At 48.0% G+C, this 26,382-nt stretch overlaps 2 protein-coding genes and 1 long non-coding RNA gene across 3 annotated transcripts in view; 1 reads left to right on the top strand and 2 right to left on the bottom strand.

The window, feature by feature from the left end:
• LOC134104130 (NLR family CARD domain-containing protein 3-like) overlaps positions 1–26,382 on the bottom strand; it is a 189,417-nt gene that overhangs the window by 115,156 nt on the left and 47,879 nt on the right. The window lies entirely within an intron of this gene.
• Positions 5,838–6,770, top strand: LOC134104139 (uncharacterized). Its single transcript, XR_009941610.1, has 3 exons — positions 5,838–5,954; positions 6,511–6,564; positions 6,656–6,770. It is a non-coding gene; the product is annotated as an uncharacterized LOC134104139 (long non-coding RNA).
• LOC119227382 (NLR family CARD domain-containing protein 3-like) lies at positions 8,315–18,704 on the bottom strand. Its single transcript, XM_062557457.1, has 9 exons — positions 18,607–18,704; positions 18,063–18,248; positions 17,650–17,725; positions 17,285–17,495; positions 15,117–16,872; positions 14,556–14,729; positions 12,957–13,130; positions 9,869–9,915; positions 8,315–9,749 (listed from the first exon to the last, which is right to left on the bottom strand). The coding sequence occupies exons 1-9, from the start codon at positions 18,672–18,674 to the stop codon at positions 9,121–9,123; spliced, it is 3,321 nt and encodes a 1,106-aa protein (XP_062413441.1). The 5' UTR covers positions 18,675–18,704; the 3' UTR covers positions 8,315–9,120.

The raw sequence follows: 26,382 nt of genomic DNA, 5'->3' as shown, positions 1-26,382 counted from the left end.
ACGGTTTATCCGCAACTTTAGTCAGGTGGCCGCACCACTCACTGCGCTCACTTCAGTCAAGTCTCGCTTCTCTTGGACCGAGACGACACAAGCCGCGTTTGATCACCTTAAGACTTTGTTCACCACCGCTCCTATTCTCATCAACCCCAACACTGAGAGACAGTTCATCGTCGAGGTTGACGCGTCGGATGTGGGGGTGGGGGCGGTCCTCTCACAGCGCTCTCCTCTCGATGATAAGGTTCACCCCTGCGCGTTCTTCTCCCATCGTCTGTCCCCTACAGAACGGAATTATGACGTGGGTAACCGAGAATTATTAGCGATCAGACTTGCATTAGGAGAGTGGCGTCATTGGTTGGAGGGGGCGTCTCATCCGTTCATAGTCTGGACGGATCACAGAAACCTCGAATACATTAGATCTGCTAAGAGACTTAACGCTCGTCAGGCTCGTTGGGCACTTTTTTTCTGTCGATTCAATTTCACCATTTCCTACAGACCCGGATCGAAGAACATTAAACCTGACGCTCTCTCTCGTCTTTTTGGGTCTTCTGAGAACGCCTCGACCAAGGAGAACATCCTTCCTGAGGAGTGTGTGGTGGGAGCTGCGGTCTGGGGAATCGAACGGGTCGTTAAGCAGGCCCTTAGTCGGACCGTCACGCCCCTTCGGTGCCCTGACCGGTCACTGTTTGTTCCCCAGTCCGTTCGCGCGGCCGTTCTCCGGTGGGGTCATTCGTCCAAGTTGGCTGTCCACCCTGGAGTCAGAGGAACTCTTGCCGTCATTCGGCAGAGATTTTGGTGGCCCACCATCGAACGAGATGTCCGTCGTTTTGTATCCTCTTGTCCTGTCTGCGCCCAGACCAAGTCTGGTAACTCTCCCCCTGCCGGTTTGCTCCGCCCTCTCCCGATTCCATCGCGTCCTTGGTCGCACATAGCCTTAGATTTCGTTACGGGTCTCCCTCCATCCATGGGTAACACTGTCATCCTTACCGTGGTCGATAGATTTTCTAAGTCCGCTCACTTCATTCCGCTCCCTAAACTACCCTCCGCTAAGGAGACCGCTCAGTCGGTGGTCAATCACGTTTTCAAAATCCACGGTCTTCCCACTGACGTTGTTTCTGATAGAGGTCCGCAGTTTGTCTCTCAGTTCTGGAGGGAATTCTGCAAACTGATTGGCGCCACGGCCAGTCTGTCATCGGGATTTCACCCCCAAACTAACGGGCAGGCTGAACGAGCTAATCAGACACTGGGTCGCATGCTCCGCAGTCTTGCGTTCCAAGATCCTTCGTCCTGGTGCGAACAGTTACCATGGGCCGAGTACGCACACAATTCCCTGCCATCGTCTGCAACAGGTCTATCCCCCTTTAACTGCTGCCTTGGGTATCAACCTCCGCTTTTTCCTTCCCAAGAGGTCGACGCTTCTGTTCCGTCTGTAGAGGCTTTTATTCGGAGATGCCGTCGCACATGGAAGAGAGTGAGAACTGCCCTCTGTCGTACCAAGTCACGCACTCGCTTATCCGCTAACCGTCGGCGCGTAAGGGCTCCGAGATACGTTTGCGGGCAACGCGTCTGGCTGTCAACCCTAAACTTACCGTTGCAGTCTAGCTCCCGTAAACTTTCACCGCGGTTCATCGGTCCATTCCCCATCATTAAGGTTGTTAGCCCTGCGGCTGTCAAACTCAGGCTTCCCCCTAAGCTCCGTCGCATCCACCCGGTCTTTCACGTGTCGTGTATTAAACCCGTTGTTCGGATGCCCACCCGTCCTGTTCCCCCACCACCCACCCTGGCCGGTGGGTCGTCTATTCATACTGTCCGCAGACTCCTTGATGTTCGCCCTCGGGGTCATGGTTTCCAGTATTTGGTCGATTGGGAGGGATACGGTCCTGAGGAGAGATGCTGGATTCCCTCCCGGGACGTCCTGGACCGCTCGCTCATCGAGGACTTCCACCGCACCCGCCAGGCTCCACCTTCGGGAGCGCCAAGGGGCGCTCGTTGAGGGGGGGGTACTGTCATGATCCGGATCCCTCCTTGTTTTGTTTTTCTACATACACACATACACACACACGCGCACACCCAGCTGATACTCATTAACACGCCTCCTCATTCCCATTCATGCTTTCACTCGCCCTAAACGCCCACAGCCGCTTTCCATAGCAATCAACTCTCACACTGATTCTCAACTCACCTGTTTCTGCTCACTGCTTAATTTGTTTGACTATTTCTAAACCACTGTTTCTCTACTCCCCTGTCAGACTGTTGTTGCACGCTGAGCTGCCGCCTGTCACTGTGTTACCAAGCCAGCGTTGTCTTGTTCGAGATCAACTTTTAGTTTTGTCCCGGACTGCGTCCGTTGACGGCAGCCCCCCTTAGTTCAAGTTTTGAGAAATAAATGACATTTTCCGCACCTCTGCATCTGGGTCCTCTGTTCTCCACGTAACATATATATTGCATTTTCAATGATGCTTATAAATGTCAAACATGAACATGTGTTAAGATGTTCCTCATGTCATCACCTAAAGTTAAGTGTTCCCCTCAGGGTGTGGGAATCTACTGGAAGCAGCGAGATGACGAGTAATGATGAAATCATTTGAGCTCTCAAAGGGCCCCGTGGTTCCAACGGGTACATCGAGCGCTTCGGGGGGGGGTCGAGGTCGAGGTCGAACCCTTCCCCGTCCTGCAGCTGAACCTCTGCACCGACGGGTCTGTCAAACCTGTTTTTCTCTCTCTCTCTGCCCTCAGACTGACTGATGATCTGCTGACCCTTCACGTCCAAACATGAAGATTGGGCTGTCGCTTCCTCGCCGCCCTGCTGTTCTCACACACACACACACACACACACACACACACACACACACACACACACACACACACACACACACACACACACTCTTCCCTTCTTTCATCTTTATATCTCAACGGGTTTCCCTGGGCTACAGGGATCAGTCTTTCACTTGAATGTCCGAGAATCAATCAAATGGACACTGGACTCTTTCTATTGATGAGCTGAATAAAGTAATCCTTGTGTTATGTGGATGATATTTGTGCCTTTGGACAACTTGTCATGCTTTTTATTCCTCATTGTTGTCAGAATTATCTGTCAGGATTCATTACAGGCTTTGATGTCAAATCTAAATACTTATTTGTATTAAGTCTGTCATTTAGATCCTGTTGGAGCCATTCTGAATACTGCAATGGGATGGCGCTGTTTTTGCGACCAGCCTATTTAACACCAGGGCTAATTAGTGCAGGTGTGGCGCACAGCGAGGCAGATAACTTTTGACCGTGAGGCACGGCGGATTGTGAACCGAATTGTTTGTTATTTTTGTTATAAATAAATGGATTGACATATCCGATGTTAAGTTCAGAAGTTTTGAAAGTAAGTTATTTTTATTTTAAGCAACAAACAGCACGCCGCAAAACACGAGTACAAAACAACTTAAATGTGCGCCAACAGATCCCTTTAAACCAGGGGTGTCAAACTCATTTCGCATCGTGGGCCACATACGGCCTAGGGAGATGTCAAGTGGGCCGGACCATTAAAATTATACCATACTCTGCTATAAATAACCAAAATGTCATGTCTTTCCTTTGTTTTGGTGTAAAGAAGCACAAGAACATCAGGAAAATATTGAAATTTAATGAACTATCCTTTTACAAAACATTTCATGAAACACCTCATATTTCCTTAGACAAATGTGCAATTTACTTTTATCATTCACAAATATGCATTGCAACGGAAAATGCAATAAATGACTTGACTCTCTGTTTCAATTGACTCTCTAAATCTGCCGATAGTTCCGAAATCCTCTCTGCTATAGTATTCCTCGTCAGGCTAATATTGGCAAAAGCTTGTCGCTTCTCGGGACAAGTTCAGCCGCCTTCATCATGCATCGTTTAACAAAGTCACCGTCGGAATACGGCTTCGATGCTAATGCTATTTCGCTAGCAATTAGGTAGCTGGCTTTTACCGCTGCTTCACTGACTTCTCGGCTCTGGTTGAAAGTTGACTGCTGTTTCCTCAGACCCGCCAGCAATTCGTTCATCTTATCTCTTCTCAGTTGTCCTTGCAAGCCGTCATATTTTTCGCTGTGATGAGTCTCGTAGTGGCGTCGAATATTATATTCCTTCAATATCGAAACTTGTTGCAAACACACCAAGCACAAAGGTTTTCCGTGCATCTCTGTAAATAAATAGGACGTGGTCCATTTTTCTTTGAAAATTCTACACTCCTTATCTACTTTTCTCCGTTTGGATAACGACATTTTGGCTAATGAGGGTGTAGCGGAGAGGTAGAGACCAAGGTATTAACAACGTCATAACAAGCAGCAGATGGCGCATTGATACCGTCTGCTGTTTTCAGTCTGTCTCAGTGATGCGGCTTGTCTTCTACTCTGATGGAAAGAGTGCGCCCCTTACCGGATAATCCATGAATTGCAGAGAATTAAAAATATTAATTCCATGTCTTTTATGCATTTTTTCCACTTTCAAATTATCCTGCGGGCCGGATCGAACCTCCTTGGGGGCCGGTTCCGGCCCGCGGGCCGTATGTTTGACACCCCTGCTTTAAACCAATACTTTTGGGGCAAATTTACCATTGAGCTGCTAGGAATGTATACTGAAAACAAGCGCACTACTAAGTGTAAACAGCAGGGTACAGAGTAAAAAAAAAAGTAATTTCATGGCTAAATGTTTCCCACATAAATGTTTATGCCAAACTGTTTTCTTCTTTTATGAAAGCAAGCGTCTGCACTTTTTTCAAAGTAAAATGTGCAAGATTTCCAAGCCTCTTATGCATTGAAATGCTAGATTGCATGCGTTAAAGGTGTCACGCTGAGCTTCTTGTAGGACTGGGTTGGGGAAGGGCTTTAGCAGCAAGACAAATGAAATAATGAAATGAATACATAATGTACAAAGAGTTTGAACTGCATTCAACATTTGAAACTCGTTTAACTTGCTTAATGGAATTGAATCAGATTACTGGAATGATCAAAGGAAACAGCGTGCACTTTAAAAATGGTGCTTGAGTGGCGTTCCTCAATAACTGCTGCTTTGGAGTTCTGTACATGTCACATGTTAACAATCTGTCAGCAGTTTTGACCGAAAATCACTCAAAGTCATTTCATATGCAGACGTTTCCATGGCAACTATGGAAATATGCTACGGAACCCCGCACATTTTCTTTCTCCTTTTGAAAGCTTTGTGGCTGCGTGAGGAGACGTTAGACTCCTCTCACGCATCTCCACCAACGGAACGCAAAGATGTCAAATAATCCTCAGGCAGCACAAAGAGAAGAAGAAAAAGAGACCTTCTGGGACTTCTTTGTGGGCACTTTTGCAAAAAAAAAAAACCCGCTGAATTGCAATACAAATTGAAAGTTATCTGCAATGTTTAATGTCAGCACATGTTGTGGAATGACTTTGGCATCTGTCCTGCCTCTTTGGGAGGATCGGTGTTCTTTCCTCCTGGAAGTAGCTGCTGCTCGAGGCCTGTTAACCGCAGCCAGACTGTGGCCATTGGGAGCACGAGGGTCCATAGAGCAAGAGGAAACACCACCAATAACATTTCAGAGATTTGCCATGTGACATAACCCCCCCCCCCCTTTTTGTTCCTTCAGTATATTTTAAAAAGCAGGTGGACAAACAAGCGAATCCATGTTTGAAAACAGTGTAATGTGAATTTTTCAATTGACCACACACACACACACACACACACACACACACACACACACACACACACACACACACACACACACACACACACACACACTTCCATTGCCCTTAACGTTCTTCAGCTTTTGTTCGGCTGCGTTCCATTCTGAACATTCATCTCCTTCACGACTCCAAAGATGAACCAGTCAGAGACTAAAATCACTGACCTGACCCCTGACTTGGACCACTCGGTGTCCATAAACTCCTATTACGGGTCCGAGGAGAGCATTCCCATCACTGGACAACTTACCAGTAAGTGCATCTTTCACAGCAACTTCTTTTACAACCTTTGCATGAAATTCATAACTTTGAGTTCTCAATTGAAACTCGTGAGCGTCCCTGTAGTGTTACAATAATGGTACAGTGATGCTGGTTTGTAGGCAAACAGCACATTTATATTTCATTCATGTGAGATTAAGAATACATGATGACACTAATCACACATATCAGACCACCAGTCAAACCTCTTCCTTCATCCTACAACGCACGGATAGCATTTGGCTGCAAGTGATATTCCAGAGAAAGTGATTCTTCCCTTTTATAGTAGCAGTATCACTTATTCCATTTAGCACATTCTTCAAGCCACCAGACAAAGGAGAATATGGCCGAATCCCATCTGTTTACTGCCTCTCAGCCAGTGTTTATGGCTAATGCTGCATAACCATATGTGTTTGTGTGAATGCGCTTTGGATCCCGTCGGCCAGCTTTTATGATGCGTGGACTCTCTTAACGGTTTTCCCTTTGGAGAAACCCGCACACAGTGAACGGGGCGATGTGAGGTGCTAACTAACTCTTTCCTGTGTTTCAGTCCAGTCCAGTAACACCAGTGGACACGTCAAGAAGCCAAAGTCAGACGCTATCAGTGAGTACGCTCGTGTCAACAGGAATCTGACAGGGGGCCTTTTTCTCCACGGTTTCCCATTTCTGATGTTTGTTTGTTTTTATTCCCACAGACTAAATGAGTCAGACAAACATCTGACCTTCTGCTTTGGTAGTCAGTGGGGGGGCACACGTTGGCTCCTATAATTAAAACCAGTCTGTCATCAAGGAAAGGTGTGTGTGTGTGTGTGTGTGTGTGTGTTCTGGTAAAAAGGTTGAACAAGAGGAACCTTTGAAGGGCACTTTGAAGGAGACACGTGTCTGGATTGAGACGCGGCCAAACCTTTGGAGTCGTGAAGGAGACGAATGTTCAGAATGGAACGCAGCCGAACAAAAGCATTTGAAGGTTTAATGATGTTGGGCTGAAGGGGGGGGGGGTCAGCAGCTGCTAGATGATTAAGATGAAGCTGTTTGTTTGTCGTGTTTCTCATCAATCAATCAATGGACTTGTTCTCTTTCATCATGTTGTTGATCCGATCTGCCCTCATCCAGACGCTCCGGTGTACAAACCCACTGACTTCTAACGCCATCCGCTGTGTATTATAGGAAATAAAAAGCATTTTCACTCATGAAAAACTCTAAAACTAGGATTCCCTCCATAATGTTTCCAAATAAAGTCGCTTTTTTTCCAACATCTGGTGTGAATGTGTTTATTTTTAAAGTAAAGTTCATGTGTTCATAGAGACGTCTTTATTCCTTTTATACTCAACTGATCCTAGGTAGTACCGTTTGAAGTAGTAGTACTAGCTAGAATATTGAGATATGTATATCATTTAATTCATTCAGCACAAACAATAGAAACAAATGAAATAAAAATCACTAAAGTAGCAAAACCGCTTTAAACAAAGGAAAATCTTTGTAGCATTCAAATGTAAAACTACTTAAAAGTACATAAAAGTACAAATACCTGAAGTCTGGAGTATTTGTGGTACTTTATGTCTTCTGACCCCTCAGAGGAGTCATGTGGCCCTTCAAAGGGACGCGCCCCTCAGGTTGAGTGACTCTACTGCAGTAATATAAGTAGAAAACAAGGTTCCTTTTCATGAAGTATTGATGATGGTAATAAAGCTGCTTCAGTCACTGAGGCGATGAGAAGGTAAAGGGCGACACCTCGTGGTCAAGATCTGAACTGCACCACACAAAACCACTTAAAACTCATCAAAAGTCATTTTACATATAAACACAGAGGTAAATAAATGAGTCAAAGTATTTCTATTACAGTGTAGACACATTGACCTGCCGCTCCGGGTCCACCTGCACAGGTGAGGTCCCGCCGGCCCCCTCTGGTCCCGGGTGGGACCCGGTGGTCTCAGGAGTCTGCTTGTGGTTCAGGTCTCTGGTGGAGCTGCTGCTGGACTTCATGGAGACGCTGGAGGAGGAGAAGCTGGACGCAGTCCGCCGCGGTCCGGCCCTGGGGGAGGAGCTGGCTCAGCTGGTGGGTCACATGACGTCATGGCGTTCCCCTGTGAGGTCATCGTTGACTCTCTGCTGTCACTCAGCTACTGGCCCACGTGGTGGAGGGTTTGTCCAGTCGGGTTCTCCAGAGGAGCTCAGAGGGATGACCTCTGACCCCTGACCTCATCATCATTGTGTCAAATATTAAAGACTTGCTTTGTTTTCCTGACAAAATGTGACTGGTTTAATTCAACATGAACCTTCATCTTCATCATCTTCATCACCATAAATCATGTCACTGTGAAACTGAAGCAGCTCTTTCATCAACATTCTCTGGGGATTAAAACTTATTGCAGCTAAATCTTGAGTGTTTTATTGTTAATTTAAAACCTTTACATTAACAATGAAAAGTCCCTTAAGAAGCAGGAAGTCATGTGACTAAAGAGCTGGAGACCAAAGTGACCCTCACAGGCCACCATCTGATTCACCACAAACCAACTATTGATTAATAGAAATAAAAAGGCTCTTCTGCGTTATGGACATTTACTCGTTTCTCAGGTTCTTGTTGAAGAAAGAAAAGTTTATGACACCACGAGCAGAACGCTGCTCATCAATAAAGTTTCACATTAAACACCTTTATTAACAATTATACAACACAAAGTACTACATGGAGGGACTAAACGTTGTACTTCTATGTAACTTTAATAAAAACACAAGTAACTAATATCTGTCATTAAAGATTTTTTCAGAGGTTTGCTGAAGCTTTAAAAAGGAACAAAGCAGATAATGTGAAATAATCTTTAATGTGACACATTGAAACATTTGAAGTTAAAATTTGAGTACAATTTATCAAACAGATACATTAGTCGTATAAAATGTCTTCTTGAACATTGTGACACATAAAGATTAAGATTAAACTGTAATTAGGAGCCAACATCTAAATGATGATTATTGATTCATCCACAGAGGCATCGAGCACAGAGACATTAAAACACACCTCGCTGAGCTCTTTCACACGTTCATCTGCAACAGCACAAGTCCCAGAGAGCTGTGGACCCCCAGAGTCCAGACCAGCTCAGGTACCCCTCACCTGCTCCACCTGCACCTACACCCACATGGACCTCCACCAGCTGTACACACTGAACTATGTGGTGAGCAGAGAGGAAGGTTCTCCACCAGGAGGAGTCTCTCCGTCCTGAAGAGGACACAAAGACACTGAGGAACCAAAGGACCAGAACCCAAACCCAGGATAAAGAGGTTCAGTGAATGTGGTGCTGAAGGTGTGGAGGTGGATCAGTGAGTCAGAGGAGACTCTGTAGAAGGACAGAGAGCCAGCAGGACAGTCCACATACACTGCTACTCTATGAGAGGAGGAGGAGGAGGAGGAGGAGGAGGAGGAGGAGGAGGAGGAGGAGGAGGAGGAGGAGGTGATGATGCGTGTTTCTGTATTATTGTGACAGACAGAGTAACCTTTATCAGAGCACCAGAGACACCAGGACTGATCATCATATCCAAACAAACAGCCTCCACTGTTTCCTTTCCTCTTGATTCCTCTGTAACTCACTGATACACAAACTTTTCCTCTCCACTCGACCTCCCAGTAACAGCGACCAGTCAGACCAGTTCTACACAGCAGCTGACGATAGTAGTCAAATCTGTCTGGATGATCAGGATGTGACTGAACCTCCTTCACACGTGTCACCTTCCTGTTGTTGTCAGACAGTTTGAGTTCTCTGTGAACTGTGTTTGTGTCGATTGTGAGTTCACAGGAATCTGATGAGAGAACAAGACACAATACAGCTGCAGTTATTAATCATGTGTTCATCTAGTGACATCACAGAGGTGAATGAGTGATGTCACAGTGTGATGAATCCAACTCAAAGCTCACTTACACTTCCTCAGACCTGGTGTCATCCATCGGACTCCAGCAGGCTCCACCCTGAAAGGAGGAGGGGGGTCAGAGCAGCATGGAGACATGGACATGACATCACTCTCATACACACAGCTTGGTCCTTCATGTCCACATGGACCACCTCTTCTTCTTCTGATTGGCCCATGACCACAGCTCATCATGTTCACTCGTTCATCATCTGTTAGGATTAGTGCATGTTAACGTGTTATAAACCTACTACAGGCCTAAAGTACTACCAGCATAAAGTACTACCAGCATGAAGTACTACCAGCATGAAGTACTACCAGCATGAAGTACTACGAGCATGAAGTACTACAGGCCTAAAGTACTACAAGCATGAAGTACTACGAGCATGAAGTACTACGAGCAGGAAGTACTGCCAGCATGAAGTACTACCAGCATGAAGTACTACGAGCAAAGTACTGCCAGCATGAAGTACTACCAGCATGAAGTACTACCAGCAAAGTACTACGAGCACAAAGTACTACCAGCAGCAACACGCATCAACACACACGGCGTGAGGAGGACACACAAGTTGTGTGAAACAGTGAAACAACAGAGACGAGCTGCAGACTCTCAGTCTGAAGAACAACATCTGCTCCTGTGGAAGGAGGTTCTCTCCTGCTGCTCATGTTGTTCACAAGAAGAAGAGAAGTTCTTCATCATGTGGAACTTCAATGACCTCGTGTGTCTCAGCAGCTGGATCAGTGCAGAGTGACAAAGGGAATTTATTCATTGTGTAACTGCTCAAGCTGCATCAATGGAAGTCATTTTCAAGTAAATCCACATTCTTTACAGACTGAAAGTCATTTCTTTGAGCTGGACCACTTTCCCTCACTAACAGGGAGCCTGACTCCTGAAGACCAGCTGCTTCATGCATCATGTGATCAATGACCACTGACTGATGTTTCTTCTGCTTCAACTTCAGGAGGAATTTATATCCTGTGTGTTAACTTGTAGTCGCTCAGATTGCCTCTTGTGTTGTTCTGATGACATTAATTATGAATAAAAACACACCATTTCCGATGTATTATTGACCTTTGACCTTCTTCACTGTGGTTTCACAGGTGGTTCAGTTTCTATCACCTGTAGTCTGCAGGTGAAGATGTTACAGCTCAGGTGGGTCTGCAGCCACAGAGCACTGCCCGAGTCCCCCTAGAACTTTGGTCCAGTCCTAAACAAACCTCTTTGGTCTCTGACCCCCCAGGGGGCTGTTGCACCAAACCCGGATGAGGGATTAAGTCGAATATCCAGGTTATTCTGGAGGAATTTAGCTTGACTTGGTTGAATTAAACCGGGCCAAGTAACCATGGCGATTTATTCTTTGAAGCTAACCTGCTCCAGACCAGGCTAAGAGCCAGGCTAAGATTAATCCTGCAGCTCATGGGTTAAATCAGCTGATCTGGGTTTAACAGTTATTCTGTTGTGTTCTGATGTATTTGTATTAACATTTTAGAAGTGTGTGTTTGTCACTGAAGTCCTTAGCTCACATCTTCATGACCTTCATGGCCTCAGAAGAATGTGTCACATCAAAGAGGATTTCCACATGTGGTAGAAAACAACAGGACGAGGAAATAGGAGCCATAGGAAAGGCCAAAAGGAAACGGTTTAGCCACTACACATATAGTGCTTTACATGTTGCTACTCAAAGACACTTCACAGTAAAACCAGCACATTTACCACATGAACACAGATACAGCAATAAAACCAACACATAAAACAGTCAAATTAAAAGCAACTAAAACAGAGTGTACAACTTTCCTAGTGAGGAGATATTTTTAAATCCTTCCACATTCAGTCGATTGTCTGCCAGACTTTTTCTCTGTTTAATTACAGCTGCCGTATTCCTTGTTTTGCGTCTTATATGCTTCACCTCCTCATATATTTGATCAGTAGCTGATCAGCAGGTGAGAAATATGCTGCGCGGCGTCTTCTCCATTTCAGCATCAGTGAATGTGTGATGGACACCGTGGTCTACTTAAGAAAGCTGTGGACCTGCACTGATCCCAGATATGTGCACCTGGATCCACTGAGCTCCTCCTTCTCAGCGCGACTCAGCAAACGTGCAACAGATTAAGATCAAACTAAGTCAAGCTGAGCTTAATCACTTTCTTTATTGAACATATTGTTTCTTTAACTGTGTCATTTAGTAATAACGTGTGACTAAAGGACAACACACACTGGAGGCAGATGATCAGCTTCTAAACATCCAGGTGACGACGTTGACTCATATCAACCCACCATGATGCCGTCAACCTGTCAGGAGACACCTCTGTCCTCTCTGATAACAACAAGACAAGGCTCCAGAGAAACAAGCCTCTCATCACCTTCCTCCCTGTTTAGGGAACAGTCATCCTGACTACTCTTCCTCACTACTTCTGTCTGTGTTGATGGTCTGATGTGGGAAAGAGTTTGATGTAGTTTGAGGTCAGCTTGGTGTCTCAGGGTCACATGACCAGACTGACAGTGGGACAGAGAAAAGGTCTCCAGCTCTCCCTCCTCTACCAGACTGATGGTCTGTGGCTGCAGCAGGTGTCTTCATACCTGAGAGTCTCCAGTCTCCAGTGAGGATCCTTCAGTCCATCAGACAGCAGCTTCACTCCTGAGTCTCCTGGATGGTTGTAGCTCAGGTCCAGCACTCTCAGGTGGGAGGGGTTGGAGCTCAGAGCTGAGACCAGAGAAGCACAGCCTTCCTCTGTGATCAGACAGCCTGACAGGCTGCAGACACACAAAACAACACACATGTCACATGACCTGAGGGAGCTATGAGGGCTGGAAGGTCACTGCAGGACTGAGATACTGTCGGCTAGTGAGGGATCATGTGACCATTATTACTTACTGGTTTACAGACACAACAAAACACACAAAAAGACCATTAAACTGTACATCAACAATCTTATAACTGATAAATATATTTCTATTTCTAACATTTTAGTGAAAACAAAGTCTAACTAATGTTTATGGAAATTTTTGGAAATAAATATTGTATTTAAATGATACAACAATTATATGAAGTAAAAAATGTACCATTGATGTAAATAAAGACCAAATGGACATTGAATCCTGACCTGAGAGTCTCCAGGTCACAGTGTGGACTCTTCAGTCCATCACACAGCAGCTTCACTCCTGAATCCTGCAGGTGGTTGTTACTCAGATCCAGTTCTCTCAGACTAGAGGACTGGGAGCTGAGGACTGAGGACAGAACTTCACAGCTTCTCTCTGAGAGGTTACAGCCACTCAGTCTGAAGAGACAACAACCAACAAGAAAAATACCATTTGTGTTAAAATGAAATTCTCTTTAGTGATGAGTTTAAACTAAAATGAAATCATGATGATCAAAGAAAATTTGTTCAGTAAATGTTTTTACAACTGTTCTTTTTCTACTTTAAAACAAGAGGAAAACATCAGTTGATTTGCTCTACTGTTAACAGGAAGTACTGTAGTATCAGTATCAGGATGAGGAAGGAAGATTTAATGTTGTTAAATAGAGATGAAAATACAAAGTTAAGCTTCTCTATCCTCCATCTGACTCGTTTTAAAGAAAGATAAAGAGAGAACAAAGTGAGAAATTAATCTTTATCTTCTGATTTCACGTTTGTCATGTTCTGAATCAGAAATAAACGACCTTCAAGCTGTATTCTCTTTCCCACCTCTGATTTTCTCCTTTTCGTTCATTAATTCTATCAAACTATGATCACAAAGCTTAAATAAGTAGAAAAGATGGCAGCATATTTAGGTCCTGATGAATAAATCTAACTCAGGTGAGACACTGGGTCGCGTGAAGTAAATCCACTACATGAACTGTTTTTAGGTTCCATGACCAGTTTGTTTCTCTTGTGTCCTCCGGTTTTCCTTCAACTGCACGGAGCAGCTCTTTCAAAAGCCTCCACCTGTCACATGTTCTTGCGCGTTCTTTGTTGCTCAGTAACAGACGTACGGTGATGAGGCGGGTTAACAACGTCTTCTCACGATGTGGTGTGTGAACTGGTTGAAGTGCACGTGTCTCCAAACGCTGGCTTCCGTCACCAGAAGACGGAGCAGCCAGGTCCACATGAACATCTCTGCTGGCCGACCAGCCCCGAGCTGTTAAACAGGTCTTCATCTCCACCACATTGGTCTCTTATTTCCTCGTCTTTAGCCTGCTAACAGTTAGCTAAACTGAGACAGCTGAGCTAAACCAAGGAAGCTTACTCACACTCACTGAGGTGTTAAATAGTCGTCGTGGTTCGTATCGGTGAAAAGAACCACCGCTGCCCCACAGTGAGCGAGCGGTCTGGGTCCGTGGATGATGTCATTATGACACGTTAATAACCGCCGTAAGGGGGCCGTACTTTGTCCACATTTGTTAGGTTCATGCAAATTTAGGGGGAAAAAGTATTGACTTCTTCAACCACCAAAATTTCTGTCTCATAATTAAAGTTAGAATAGATTTAGTCATCATTTTATTTTTTTTTAGATCTTTTTTCGTCTCGTCTTAGTCAGGGGAAAAAAATGTTAACGAACCTTTTTTGTCAAACAAAAGGGATCTTACTAAGAATAGCGTGATTTCATTAAATCTGAAATTTTAAAGAACTAATTCATAGATTGAGGAAGAGATGTTTTTTACTCTGCATGGAGCTGATTGTTTAGAGACACATTTAAATCATTAAAGACAAACTTAAACTGACCTGAGAGTCTCCAGGTCACAGTGTGGACTCTTCAGTCCATCACACAGCAGCTTCACTCCTGAATCCTGCAGGTGGTTGTTACTCAGATCCAGTTCTCTCAGACTAGAGGACTGGGAGCTGAGGACTGAGGACAGAACTTCACAGCTTCTCTCTGAGAGGTTACAGCCACTGAGTCTGAAGAGACAACAACCAACAAGAAAAATAACATTTGTGTTAAAATGAAATTCTCTTTAGTGATGAGTTTGAACTAAAAGGAAATCATGATGATCAAAGAACAACAAGAGGAAAACATCAGTTAATTTGCTCTACTGTTAACAGGAAGTACTGTAGTATCAGTATCAGGTTGAGGAAGGAAGATTTAATGTTGTTAAATAGAGCTGAAAATATAAAGTTAAGCTTCTCTATCCTCCATCTGACTCGTTTTAACGAAAGATAAAGAGAGAACGAAGTGAGAAATTAATCTTTATCTTCTGTATTCATGTTTTTCATGTTCTGAATCAGAAATAAACAACCATGATGATGACATGAAGTCATGATGAAAGAATCTAACTCTTTACTTACAGAACTTTGTTGGAGGCTTTGACCACTGGCAGCAGCCTCAGAAGAGCCTCCTCTGAAGCTGAGAATTTCTTCAGGTCAAACACCTCCAGATCTTCTTGTGATGACAGTAAGATGAAGACCAGAGCTGACCACTGAGCAGGAGACAGTTTATCTGTGGAGAGACGTCCTGATCTAATGGACCATTGGATCTTCTTCACTAGAGAACCATCATTCAGTTCATTCAGACAGTGGAACAGATTGATGCTTTTCTCTGGAGACACATTCTCACTGATCTTCTCCTTGATGTACTGGACTGTCTCCTGATTGGTCTGTGAGGTACTTCCTGTCTGTGTCAGCAGACCTCGTAGGAGACTCTGATTGGTCTCCAGGGAAAGACCCAGGAGGAAGCGGAGGAACAAGTCCAGGTGTCCATTATGACTCTGTAAGGCCTGGTCCACAGCACTCTGGTAGAGACGCATTGGTCCAGGTTCTCCTGACAGCAGATTGACACCAGAGCTGAAGAAGGTCAGATGGACATGAAAAGCAGCCAGAAACTCCTGAACACTCAGATGGACGAAGCAGAACACCTTGTCCTGGTACAGTCCTCTCTCCTCTCTGAAGATCTGAGTGAACACTCCTGAGTACACTGAGGCTGCTCTGATATCGATGCCACACTCTGTCAGGTCGGATTCATAGAAGATCAGGTGGCCTTTCTGCAGCTGATCAAAGGCCAGTTTTCCCAGAGACTCGATCATCTTCCTGTTCTCTGGACTCCAGTGTGGATCCGTCTCAGCTCCTTCATCGTACTTGACCTTCTTCACTTTGGACTGAACCACCAGGAAGTGGATGTACATCTCAGTCAGGGTCTTGGGCAGCTCTCCTTCCTCTCTGGTCTTCAACACGTCCTCCAGAACTGTAGCAGTGATCCAGCAGAAGACTGGGATGTGGCACATGATGTGGAGGCTTTGTGAGGTATTGATGTGAGAGATGATCCTGCTGGCCTGCTCCTCATCTCTGAACCTCTTCCTGAAGTACTCTTTCTTCTGGGGGTCAGTGAACCCTCTGACCTCCGTCACCATGCCAACACACTCAGGAGGGATCTGATAGGCTGCTGCAGGTCGTGTGGTTATCCAGAGGCGAGCAGAGGGGAGCAGCTTCCCCCTGATGAGGTTTGTGAGGAGCACATCCACTGAGGAGGTCTCTGTGACATCAGTCAGGATCTCATTGTTGTGGAAGTCCAGAGGAAGTCGACACTCATCCAGACCGTCAAAGATGAACACAACCTGGAACTCTTCAAACCTGCAGATTCCTGTTTCACTGAAGAAGTGATGAACAAGTCCCACCAAGCTGAACTTCTTCTCTCTCAGCACATTCAGCTCTCTGAAGGTGAATGGAAATGTGAACTGTATGTCCTGGTGGTCTTTGTCTTCAGCCCAGTCCAGAGTGAACTTCTGTGTTAAGACTGTTTTCCCAATGCCAGCCACTCCCTTAGTCATCACTGTTCTGATTGGTTCTTCTCCTCCAGCTGAGGCTTTGAGGAGGTCTTCTAGTCTAATGGTTGTTTCTGGTCTGGCTGGTCTCCTGGATGCTGTTTCAATCTGTCTGACCTCATGTTCTTCATTGACCTCTGCAGTCCCTCCCTCTGTGATGTAGAGCTCTGTGTAGATCTCATTCAGAAGGGTTGGGTTTCCTGCTTTAGCGATGCCCTCAAACACAGACTGGAACTTCTTCTTCAGGTTGGATTTGAGTTCACGCTGACAAACTCCAGCAGGAAGTCCTGAATGAAGACAAGAAGATCAATGAGTCACAGAATAGATTTTAACATGTCCTTTACTCAGAGAATGACTCCATGAATATATTCTGTCCATCTCTTGAGACATTAGTGAAGGTCTCATTCATCGTGTTGAGGGAAAATGTGTCTTATTATCCAACATATATTCATGTTATAATCAGTTTTAGAGAAATTGGGTAAGTATGGATACAACTAGATGAATATATCCCTGTAGATGAGTTACAATTCAACAGAGTGAGGGAGAAGCTAACAGGAGGCCCGTAGACGATATAGTGAGACACCAACTAGACCAGGTTTCAAAGATATGGAACGACAGGAGTCATGGTGACACTGGGGTTAAGGGGAGGCTCACCTTCACCCCATTTGAAAAAACCCTTCTTTAGAGAAACCCTCTTACTGCTCTGCAGACGCTCAGCCAGATCCTCCTGCTTCATTCTCCTCAGGAAGTGCACTGAGATCTTCACAAATGCCTCTCTGCTCCTCCTCTGCGCTTCATCCAGCACCTCCTCATCCTCCTTCTCTAAGCATTCTGGGTAATCTGAGCTCACAACCTTCTGGATCTTCTTCAGCTCGTTCTTCACAAAGGTGAGGATGTTCTCCTCCAGCAGCTGGAACAGAACATTCTATGAATGACACCAACTAGAACCATGGAAGCCACCATCAGGTCCATGTTGGACAGATGGACAATCCACTGGTCTACAAAGTGCAGCATGGAGATGATGGTGAACTGAGAGATGTTTAAGTAGTTGTTCATGTACACACCATGAAGATGGAGTCCAGGTGGGTTTGATGCTGCTGGGCAGACTCTGTGGGAACCTCTGAGATCTCCTGGTCCTCTCTGTGGAGGAACATGAACCATCAGCTCACATGGTGTTTGGACCATCAACACCAAGACAACATCAGGTAAAGATATTGGCTTCTGTCATGATTGATCACAATGGAAACCAGATGCTGAAGACTGATGACGGACAGTTTATTAGTTGAGTGACAGTGTTTACATCTGAGGATGTTTACAGTTAATGATTCACACTTTAACACATAAGGACCAGTTAGATGAAGATAAGGAGTTCTGTCATGATTGATCGTCATAAAAAAAACAATTTAAAGAATGAATGAACATTTCTGTGATTCCTTAACGACAATCTGAACACTTCTTCATCTGTTTAAGAACTTACTGTGGGTCATAAGAACGGCCTCCATCTTTGAAGTTAATGAAATTATCAATAGACTGATCATCTTTGAAGTTCATCCTTCCATCCATAGACTGATCATCTTTGAAGTCAATCCATCGACCAATAGAATGATCACTCTTCATGGACACACATCTGGGTTCAGGAGACTTTCTTCTCTGCTGATGTGAACTGAAAGAAACACTGAGATTACATCATCACATCATCATCTAATCATGAAGCATCATCTCACATGGTGCTCGTCCTCACAGAGACCAAAACAAGGTAAAGGTCAATGACGTGAGGTCTGGATGTGGACCACATGACTGTAGTGGTCTAGGTCTACTGGTCCTGCTGGTCCCACTGAGAATCAACAGCTCACCGTGTTCTTCACCAGTCAGTTTGGTTTAGTCCCAACAGGTCTCACCAAGTCCTCCATGGAGCTCTCCCTCCCTCACTGGACACTGCTGAAGGGCCCTGGAGCAAGAAACCCAGAACCTCCACCAGAGAGTCTGGTAGAAACACCTTACCATCACCCTGAGACCCTCACCTTGCATCAGCAGTGGGACGGACATCTTTGAAGAATAGAGGTTGATCCTTAGACCGGTTACTCTTCATGGACACACAGCTGGGTCCAGGTCCTGGTAGAGGTTCTGGTCCCTGGTGAATCCTGGTCACACATGTAGAACCAGAGTCAGTGAGTCAAAGACGTTGGGACATGGAGACGAGTGGAGGACAGTTGGAGATGGTCCTCTCACCTCTGAGCTTTGGTCTGTCTGTCATGTCCCTGACACAGAGGGGCTTCAGAGGGAGGGACACTGTCCTCTGGGTCCTCAGCCTGATTCATAGCAGAGTCCACACCTTCACACCTTCATAACAACCTGCTGGGAGATCTCACACATTATTCATCTTCATCAGGACAAACTCACAGAGCTCATTCACCTCACATTCACGTCACAGCAGCAGATGCTTTCGGCCTCTGTCACACAATCCCAACCTGCTCCCTCAGGCAACTGTGGCTTGGATCCCAGGTCCTGTTGACCTGTGTCCATGTGTCCTTGAGCAGGACACTTAACCCACATTGCTGCTGTGGCTGTGAGTCATGTGTGAATGTTGGTCACTGATGGACAGGTGTCTCTGTGTGGTAGCTGCTGTCATTCATCAGTGTGTGAATGATGACATGAAGCCTTAAAGCGCTTTGAAGGGTCAGAAGTCAGAAGACAAGTGTATAATAACATGTTTACATCATTACTTAAAATGACGTCAGCAAAGAGCCTAAAAGACGTTCAAATCAGAGTAAAAAGTACCATAAATTCCCTCAATTGTAAATCATATATTTTGACGTTGTCACAGTGACGTAGCAGCAAAGTGTTGTCCCTTCAGATTTACAACATTTACCAAAATTCTGGACTATAAGCTGCTACTTTTTTCCTCACGCATTGAACCCTGTGACTTATACAACGGTGCAGCTAAAGCCTGGTTCATGACTTTAATTCTGAGGAGGTTCCATAACACAAGCTGTGTGGGAACTATCTGAGCAGAAGAACCTCAGAGCACCTCTTCTCTTTGATCCCATTTGTCTTTGCATGACACCACTTGTCACGGTTTGGTTCTGCTCTATGTCTTATTTTGTAGTTTTCATGTCTCTTGTGTTCCTGAGTAACTTCACTTCCTGCCTTGTCCCGTGATTGCCTGAGTGTTTCCACCTGTGTCCAATCACCTGCACCTCCCTTGTGTATTTAAGCCCTGTGTGCCAGTTGTCCTTTGTCGCGTCATTGTCTACTGTCGTTCGTCGTGGGAGCACGTTTGGTTTTCGTTCAAATAAAGAGCACTTTGTTTTGGGAACCCCTGCATCTGAGTCCTGCCTTCCGTCTGCTCCTCCACGCCCACGTGACAGAATGACGCGACCACCTCAGGACTCAGCAGGGTTTGACCTGAGAAACCCCTTTTTGGGAACTCGCCTGGCGTTTGGGGACCCACACGGCATGCAGCTGGCTGCCCGGCGCAACGCCAACCCCGGCTCGCAAGCAGGCTCCGGGCAGCGCCCCGGTCACCGCCCTCGCCGCTCTCCAGATCCAGGTTGGGCCTCGCCGATGGAGGCCAGCGTCCAGCCCCCAGTCCTCAGCGCACGCTGGGAACAGGTGCTGGAGCTGGCCGCCCGCCTCCAGGCCAGGTACGACCCCCACGCCCTGGACCTCCGCATTCGGCGGCAGCGACGGCGGCAGCGACTCCCGGCTCCGCCCAAACCGGCCCCAAGACCCACGCCCCCAGCTCCAAGACCCACGCCCCCAGCTCCAAGACCCACGCCCCCAGCTCCAAGACCCACGCCCCCAGATCCAAGACCCACGCCCCCAGATCCAAGACCCACGCCCCCAGATCCAAGACCCACGCCCGTTCCGGCCCCCAGAGTCTCGTCTCCGCCCGTTCCGGCCCCCAGAGTCTCGTCTCCGCCCGTTCCGGCCCCCAGAGTCTCGTCTCCGCCCGTTCCGGCCCCCAGACTCCAGTCTCCGCCCGTTCCGGCCCCAAGACTCCAGTCTCCGCCCGTTCCGGCCCCAAGACTCCAGTCTCCGCCCGTTCTGGCCCCAAGACTCCAGTCTCCGCCCGTTCCGGCCCCAAGAATGAGTGATGTCACAGTGTGATGAATCCAACTCAAAGCTCACCTCAGACCTGGTGTCATCCATCGGACTCCAGCAGGCTCCACCCTGAAAGGAGGAGGGGGGTCAGAGCAGCATGGAGACATGGACATGACATCACACTCATACACACAGCTTGGTCCTTCATGTCCACATGGACCACCTCTTCTTCTTCTGATTGGCCCATGACCACAGCTCATCATGTTCACTCATTCATCATCTGTTAGGATTAGTGCATGTTAACGTGTTAGAAACCTACTACAGGCCTAAAGTACTACCAGCATGAAGTACTACCGACATAAACTACTACCAGCATGAAGTACTACGAGCACAAAGTACTACGAGCATGAAGTACATCAGATACAAACAACCAGAGCAGCAGACTTCAGCACCTTGATGCTGAAGAACTGTGGACAAACCAACGAAGAAGAACGAAGCGTCCTTAGAAGCCTCCCAACACGCATCAACACGCACGGCGTGAGGAGGACACACAAGTTGTGTGAAACAGTGAAACAACAGAGACGAGCTGCAGACTCTCAGTCTGAAGAACAACATCTGCTCCTGTGGAAGGAGGTTCTCTCCTGCTGCTCATGTTGTTCACAAGAAGAACAGAAGTTCTTCATCATGTGGAACTTCAATGACCTCGTGTGTCTCAGCAGCTGGATCAGTGCAGAGTGACAAAGGGAATTTATTCATTGTGTAACTGCTCAAGCTGCATCAATGGAAGTCATTTTCAAGTAAATCCACATTCTTTACAGACTGAAAGTCATTTCTTTGAGCTGGACCACTTTCCCTCACTAACAGGGAGCCTGACTCCTGAAGACCAGCTGCTTCATGCATCATGTGATCAATGACCACTGACTGATGTTTCTTCTGCTTCAACTTCAGGAGGAATTTATATCCTGTGTGTTAACTTGTAGTCGCTCAGATTGCCTCTTGTGTTGTTCTGATGACATTAATTATAAAAACACACCATTTCTGATGTATTATTGACCTTTGACCTTCTTCACTGTGGTTTCACAGGTGGTTCAGTTTCTATCACCTGTAGTCTGCAGGTAAAGACGTTACAGCTCAGGTGGGTCTGCAGCCACAGAGCACTGCCTGAGTCCCCCTAGAACTTTGGTCCAGTCCTAAACAAACCTCTTTGGGCTCTGACCCCCCAGGGGGCTGTTGCACCAAGCCCGGATAAGGGATTAAGTCGGATATCCAGGTTATTCTGGAGGAATTTAGCTTGACTTGCTTGAATTAAACCGGGCCAAGTAACCATGGCGATTTATTCTTTGAAGCTAACCTGCTCCAGACCAGGCTAAGAGCCAGGGTAAGATGAATCCTGCAGCTCATGGGTTAAATCAGCTGATCTGGGTTTAACAGTTATTCCATTGTGTTCTGATGTATTTGTATTAACATTTTAGAAGTGTGTGTTTGTCACTGAAGTCCTTAGCTCACATCTTCAGGTTGGGCCTCGCCGATGGAGGCCAGCGTCCAGCCCCCAGTCCTCAGCGCATGCTGGGAACAGGTGCTGGAGCTGGCCGCCCGCCTCCAGGCCAGGTACGACCCCCACGCCCTGGACCTCCGCATTCGGCGCCAGCGACGGCGCCAGCGACGGCGCCAGCGACGGCGCCAGCGACGCCCGGCTCCGCCCAAACCGGCCCCAAGACCCACGCCCCCAGCTCCAGGACCCACGCCCCCAGCTCCAAGACCCACGCCCCCAGCTCCAAGACCCACGCCCCCAGCTCCAAGACCCACGCCCCCAGATCCAAGACCCACGCCCCCAGATCCAAGACCCACGCCCGTTCCGGCCCCCAGAGTCTCGTCTCCGCCCGTTCCGGCCCCCAGAGTCTCGTCTCCGCCCGTTCCGGCCCCCAGGGTCTCGTCTCCGCCCGTTCCGGCCCCCAGAGTCTCGTCTCCGCCCGTTCCGGCCCCCAGACTCCAGTCTCCGCCCGTTCCGGCCCCAAGACTCCAGTCTCCGCCCGTTCCGGCCCCAAGGCTCCAGTCTCCGCCCGTTCCGGCCCCAAGACTCCAGTCTCCGCCCGTTCCGGCCCCAAGACTCCAGTCTCCAGCCCCGTCCCCACGGCCCCCGACCATGACCCCTCCCTCCCACCCTCTTGGGACCGCCTGGAAGTCGGTCCTTGAAGGGGGGGTGGGGTCAGGGGTTGGCTCGGCGCCCCCCGCCACGACGACGCCGCAGCCGCACAGCTCGGCGCCCCCCGCCACGACGACGCCGCAGCCGCACTGCTCGACGCCCCCCGCCACGACGACGCCGGAGCCGCACTGCTCGGCGCCCCACACCACGACGACGCCGGAGCCGCACAGCTCGGCGCCCCACGCCACGACGACGCCGGAGCCGCACAGCTCGGCGCCCCACGCCACGACGCACCGGAGCCGCACAGCTCGGCGCCCCACGCCACGACCGCGCCGGAGCCGCACAGCTCGGCGCCCCACGCCACGACGACGCCGGAGCCGCACAGCTCGGCGCGCCACGCCACGACGACGCCGGAGCCGCACAGCTCGGCGCCCCACGCCACGACGACGCCGGAGCCGCACAGCTCGGCGCCCCCCGAGACCCCTAGGCCCGGTCGCCGACCCGGCAGACCCCCCGAGACCCCGAGGCCCGGTCGCCGACCCGGCAGACCCCCCGAGACCCCGAGGCCCGGGCGCCGACCCGGCAGACCCCCCGAGACCCCGAGGCCCGGTCGCCGACCCGGCAGACCCCCCGAGACCCCGAGGCCCGGTCGCCGACCCGGCAGACCCCCCGAGACCCCGAGGCCCGGCCGCCGACCCGGCAGACCCCCGAGACCCCGAGGCCCGGGCGCCAACCCGGCAGACCCCCAGAGCACCCCACGCCCGGCCGCCGCCCCGGCAGGCCGCCGGACCGTAGCTGTCGGGTCCCCACCCTCCCGCCCCTTGCCTGATTTTCATGGCTCTGCCCCCCTTTAGGACCGTCTGGAATTCGGTCCTTGAGGGGGGGGTTCTGTCACGGTTTGGTTCTGCTCTATGTCTTATTTTGTAGTTTTCATGTCTCTTGTGTTCCTGGGTAACTTCACTTCCTGCCTTGTCCCGTGATTGCCTTAGTGTTTCCACCTGTGTCCAATCACCTGCACCTCCCTTGTGTATTTAAGCCCTGTGTGCCAGTTGTCCTTTGTCGCGTCATTGTCTACTGTCGTTCGTCGTGGGAGCACGTTTGGTTTTCGTTCAAATAAAGAGCACTTTGTTTTGGGAACCCCTGCATCTGAGTCCTGCCTTCCGTCTGCTCCTCCACGCCCACGTGACACCACTGTGTGAAGGAAGTCTAATCAAACATCTGTTGTAAGCACCTTGAGGTTCCTGAAGGTCTGGGACCTCCTTGCTGGTCTCAAACTCTTTAGCGTAACAAAACCAAGGTGTGGATGTATAAATATATCTGTGGTGCTCAGACATCAAGAAGAAGAATCTTGCCACTGCCTGTCCATGTGAAGCTGTTGCAGACCTCTTCTTCCTGCAAGAAATAAACAGAAAAAGAAACTTTGATTCACAAGAAACTGAAGAAAACGGATTCCTGATTGCATGAGAAAATCTTCCACAACACACACACACACGCAGCTACATCCTACGGTCGATCATCAATAATCGACACGTTACCACCACCCGTTGGGGTGCAGTGAGGACGACATGTTTGGTCAGTAAACACAGACTCTGGTTTTCCTAAATTCTCCTCAGCATCACCTCCGCTGCTCCCGTTGCCTAGCAACCTGCTGAGCTTAACAATAAACTTACAGTACATTTTTAGAAGATAAATCTTTCTCGATCTTTCCTTTAATATATTTTCTTAAATAAATGTTTTCATACGTGGTTGTGATGTAGTGCTCACTTATACTTAATGGATTTGTAGACTTTCAGCAATACTTTTGTGAATGTGAGAATCAGGAAACAGAGGACACAAACGCGCACGCGAGGGAAACCAGCAGGTTCATAAACCAGTAACATCGGTGTTACACCCATACTGGTAGGAAGGTAGGTTTATAAACCAGTGGGTGTAACACCGGCCTGCGGAATGCTGTCCGACAGGAAACTAAACATCACCAACACATTTATATCAGAGCAAATGTTCTCTTGCGGTTATACAGTGACGTCACAGCCACTACGTACCAACAAGTACCATTAAGAGAAGATATTAAAAGGACATTTCCGGTTTCTCGTTGTTGGTTTAAATGGAACAAATAGTAAAAACAGTATTTCCGTGTTTCTTGTTGTTGGTTTAAATGGAACAAACATTAAAAACAGTATTTCCGTGTTTCTTGTTGTTGGTTTAAATCGAACAAACATTAAAAACAGTATTTCCGTGTGTCGTAGTGTTTCCATCCGTCCCGTAAAATACGCAATGGTCCCTTTTTGGATCCATAGCCCGTCGGCCGTAGCGTCCATTAACAACAAACACACACTAAAGCACACACTGTGTATCACGGGACGTACTCACAGGACGTGAAGATGTTAAAGTGAAGCTCCGTGACTTCCTGCAGACTCTCTCACTTCTTCTTCTTCTTCTTTCTAACTTTATTGGCGGTAGATAATCAATAATCGGCGCGTTTCTAGAAGCAGGATCAGTTTGTTCACCCTGAGATGAAGGAAACTGTCTGGTAACTGAACCTGTGAACCTCACCTGGTTCTTTCACTGGCTCCTCCCCCTGACAGCAGCCAGCCAATGACACAGTGCTCCGTCATTTCCTTGTTCAGGGGGCGTGTCTCTTGGCGGAAGAACCGACGAGAGGGACGTGAGTCCCCGGCGGATCGCAGACTCACACCCAGGGCTGGACTGGTAATCGGGGTGGGCCGACGCACTTTTTTTGCTTTCGACCGGCCCATAAAGCAGGGACAGCGGCCCATTGGTTCATTTTCCATACTGACACTGGGCCGGCCCAATCATCTCTTAGCAGGCTCCACCCCTCCCTCTCCGTGTGTCAGTCAGTGACTCCGAGCCAGTAAGAAATGTGTGGATTAGGATGGAGAAACAAAACCTTAAGAGCAAGGGGGGTGCGGAGAAATTGCGGGCCAAAAATAAATAAATCTACAGGTTGATGCCTCAACGTGTTCAAAAATGACCGACATGTTTAGTGCTGTAGCTTCAGTTGTCAAAACTACTCTAGAACCTGACGACATGTTGCAGAAGCATAGGGTTGCCAACTCTCCCAACCCCAAATCAGGGACACTTTCGCGAGCTGACGGGGGGTGCTGGCGGCCGGGCTTGCACAGTCTGTTTTTTCTTTGCAGCGCCAGCATCACTGCTCATTTCCACAGAGAGGACAGCTCTCACCCGGCCCCCGCGCGCACACTGGAGTGATGCGTCACAACTTCACACCAACCGGGAGTTTTTCGCGCGTCATTGACTTAGCGGGCTGTGATTGGAAATTGGGACTGGAGCTGTCCCGGCCGGGACAAATCAAAATTGCCCATAATTCGGGTTGTCCCGGGTAATACGGGACGCTTCGCAGGCAGCAGAGGAGGAGGTGCAGCAGAGGAGGAGGTGCAGCAGAGGAGGAGGTGCAGCAGAGGAGGAGGTGCAGCAGAGGAGGAGGTGCAGCAGAGGAGGAGGTGCAGCAGAGGAGAAGGTGCAGCAGAGGAGAATGTGCAGCAGAGGAGGAGGTGCAGCAGAGGAGGAGGTGCAGCAGAGGAGAAGGTGCAGCAGAGGAGAAGGTGCAGCAGAGGAGGAGGTGCAGCAG

Source organism: Pungitius pungitius, chromosome 14 (assembly GCF_949316345.1).
Source record: "Pungitius pungitius chromosome 14, fPunPun2.1, whole genome shotgun sequence".
Taxonomy (NCBI): domain Eukaryota; kingdom Metazoa; phylum Chordata; class Actinopteri; order Perciformes; family Gasterosteidae; genus Pungitius; species Pungitius pungitius.
The sequence above is the reverse complement of the archived record's forward strand: the minus strand, read 5'-3'. Positions and strand labels throughout refer to the sequence as shown.

Bases quoted from the DNA above. Each gene is read 5' to 3' on its own strand.
- LOC119227382 (XM_062557457.1), bottom strand. From the start codon at position 18,674: ATGAAGAGTAACCGGTCTAAGGATCAACCTCTATTCTTCAAAGATGTC. The intron at 13,131-14,555 runs GTCAGTTTAAGT...TTGTCTCTTCAG, and splicing joins TGTGACCTGGAGACTCTCAG to ACTGAGTGGCTGTAACCTCT. The intron at 9,750-9,868 runs GTAAGTGAGCTT...TTCTCTCATCAG, and splicing joins GACACCAGGTCTGAGGAAGT to ATTCCTGTGAACTCACAATC.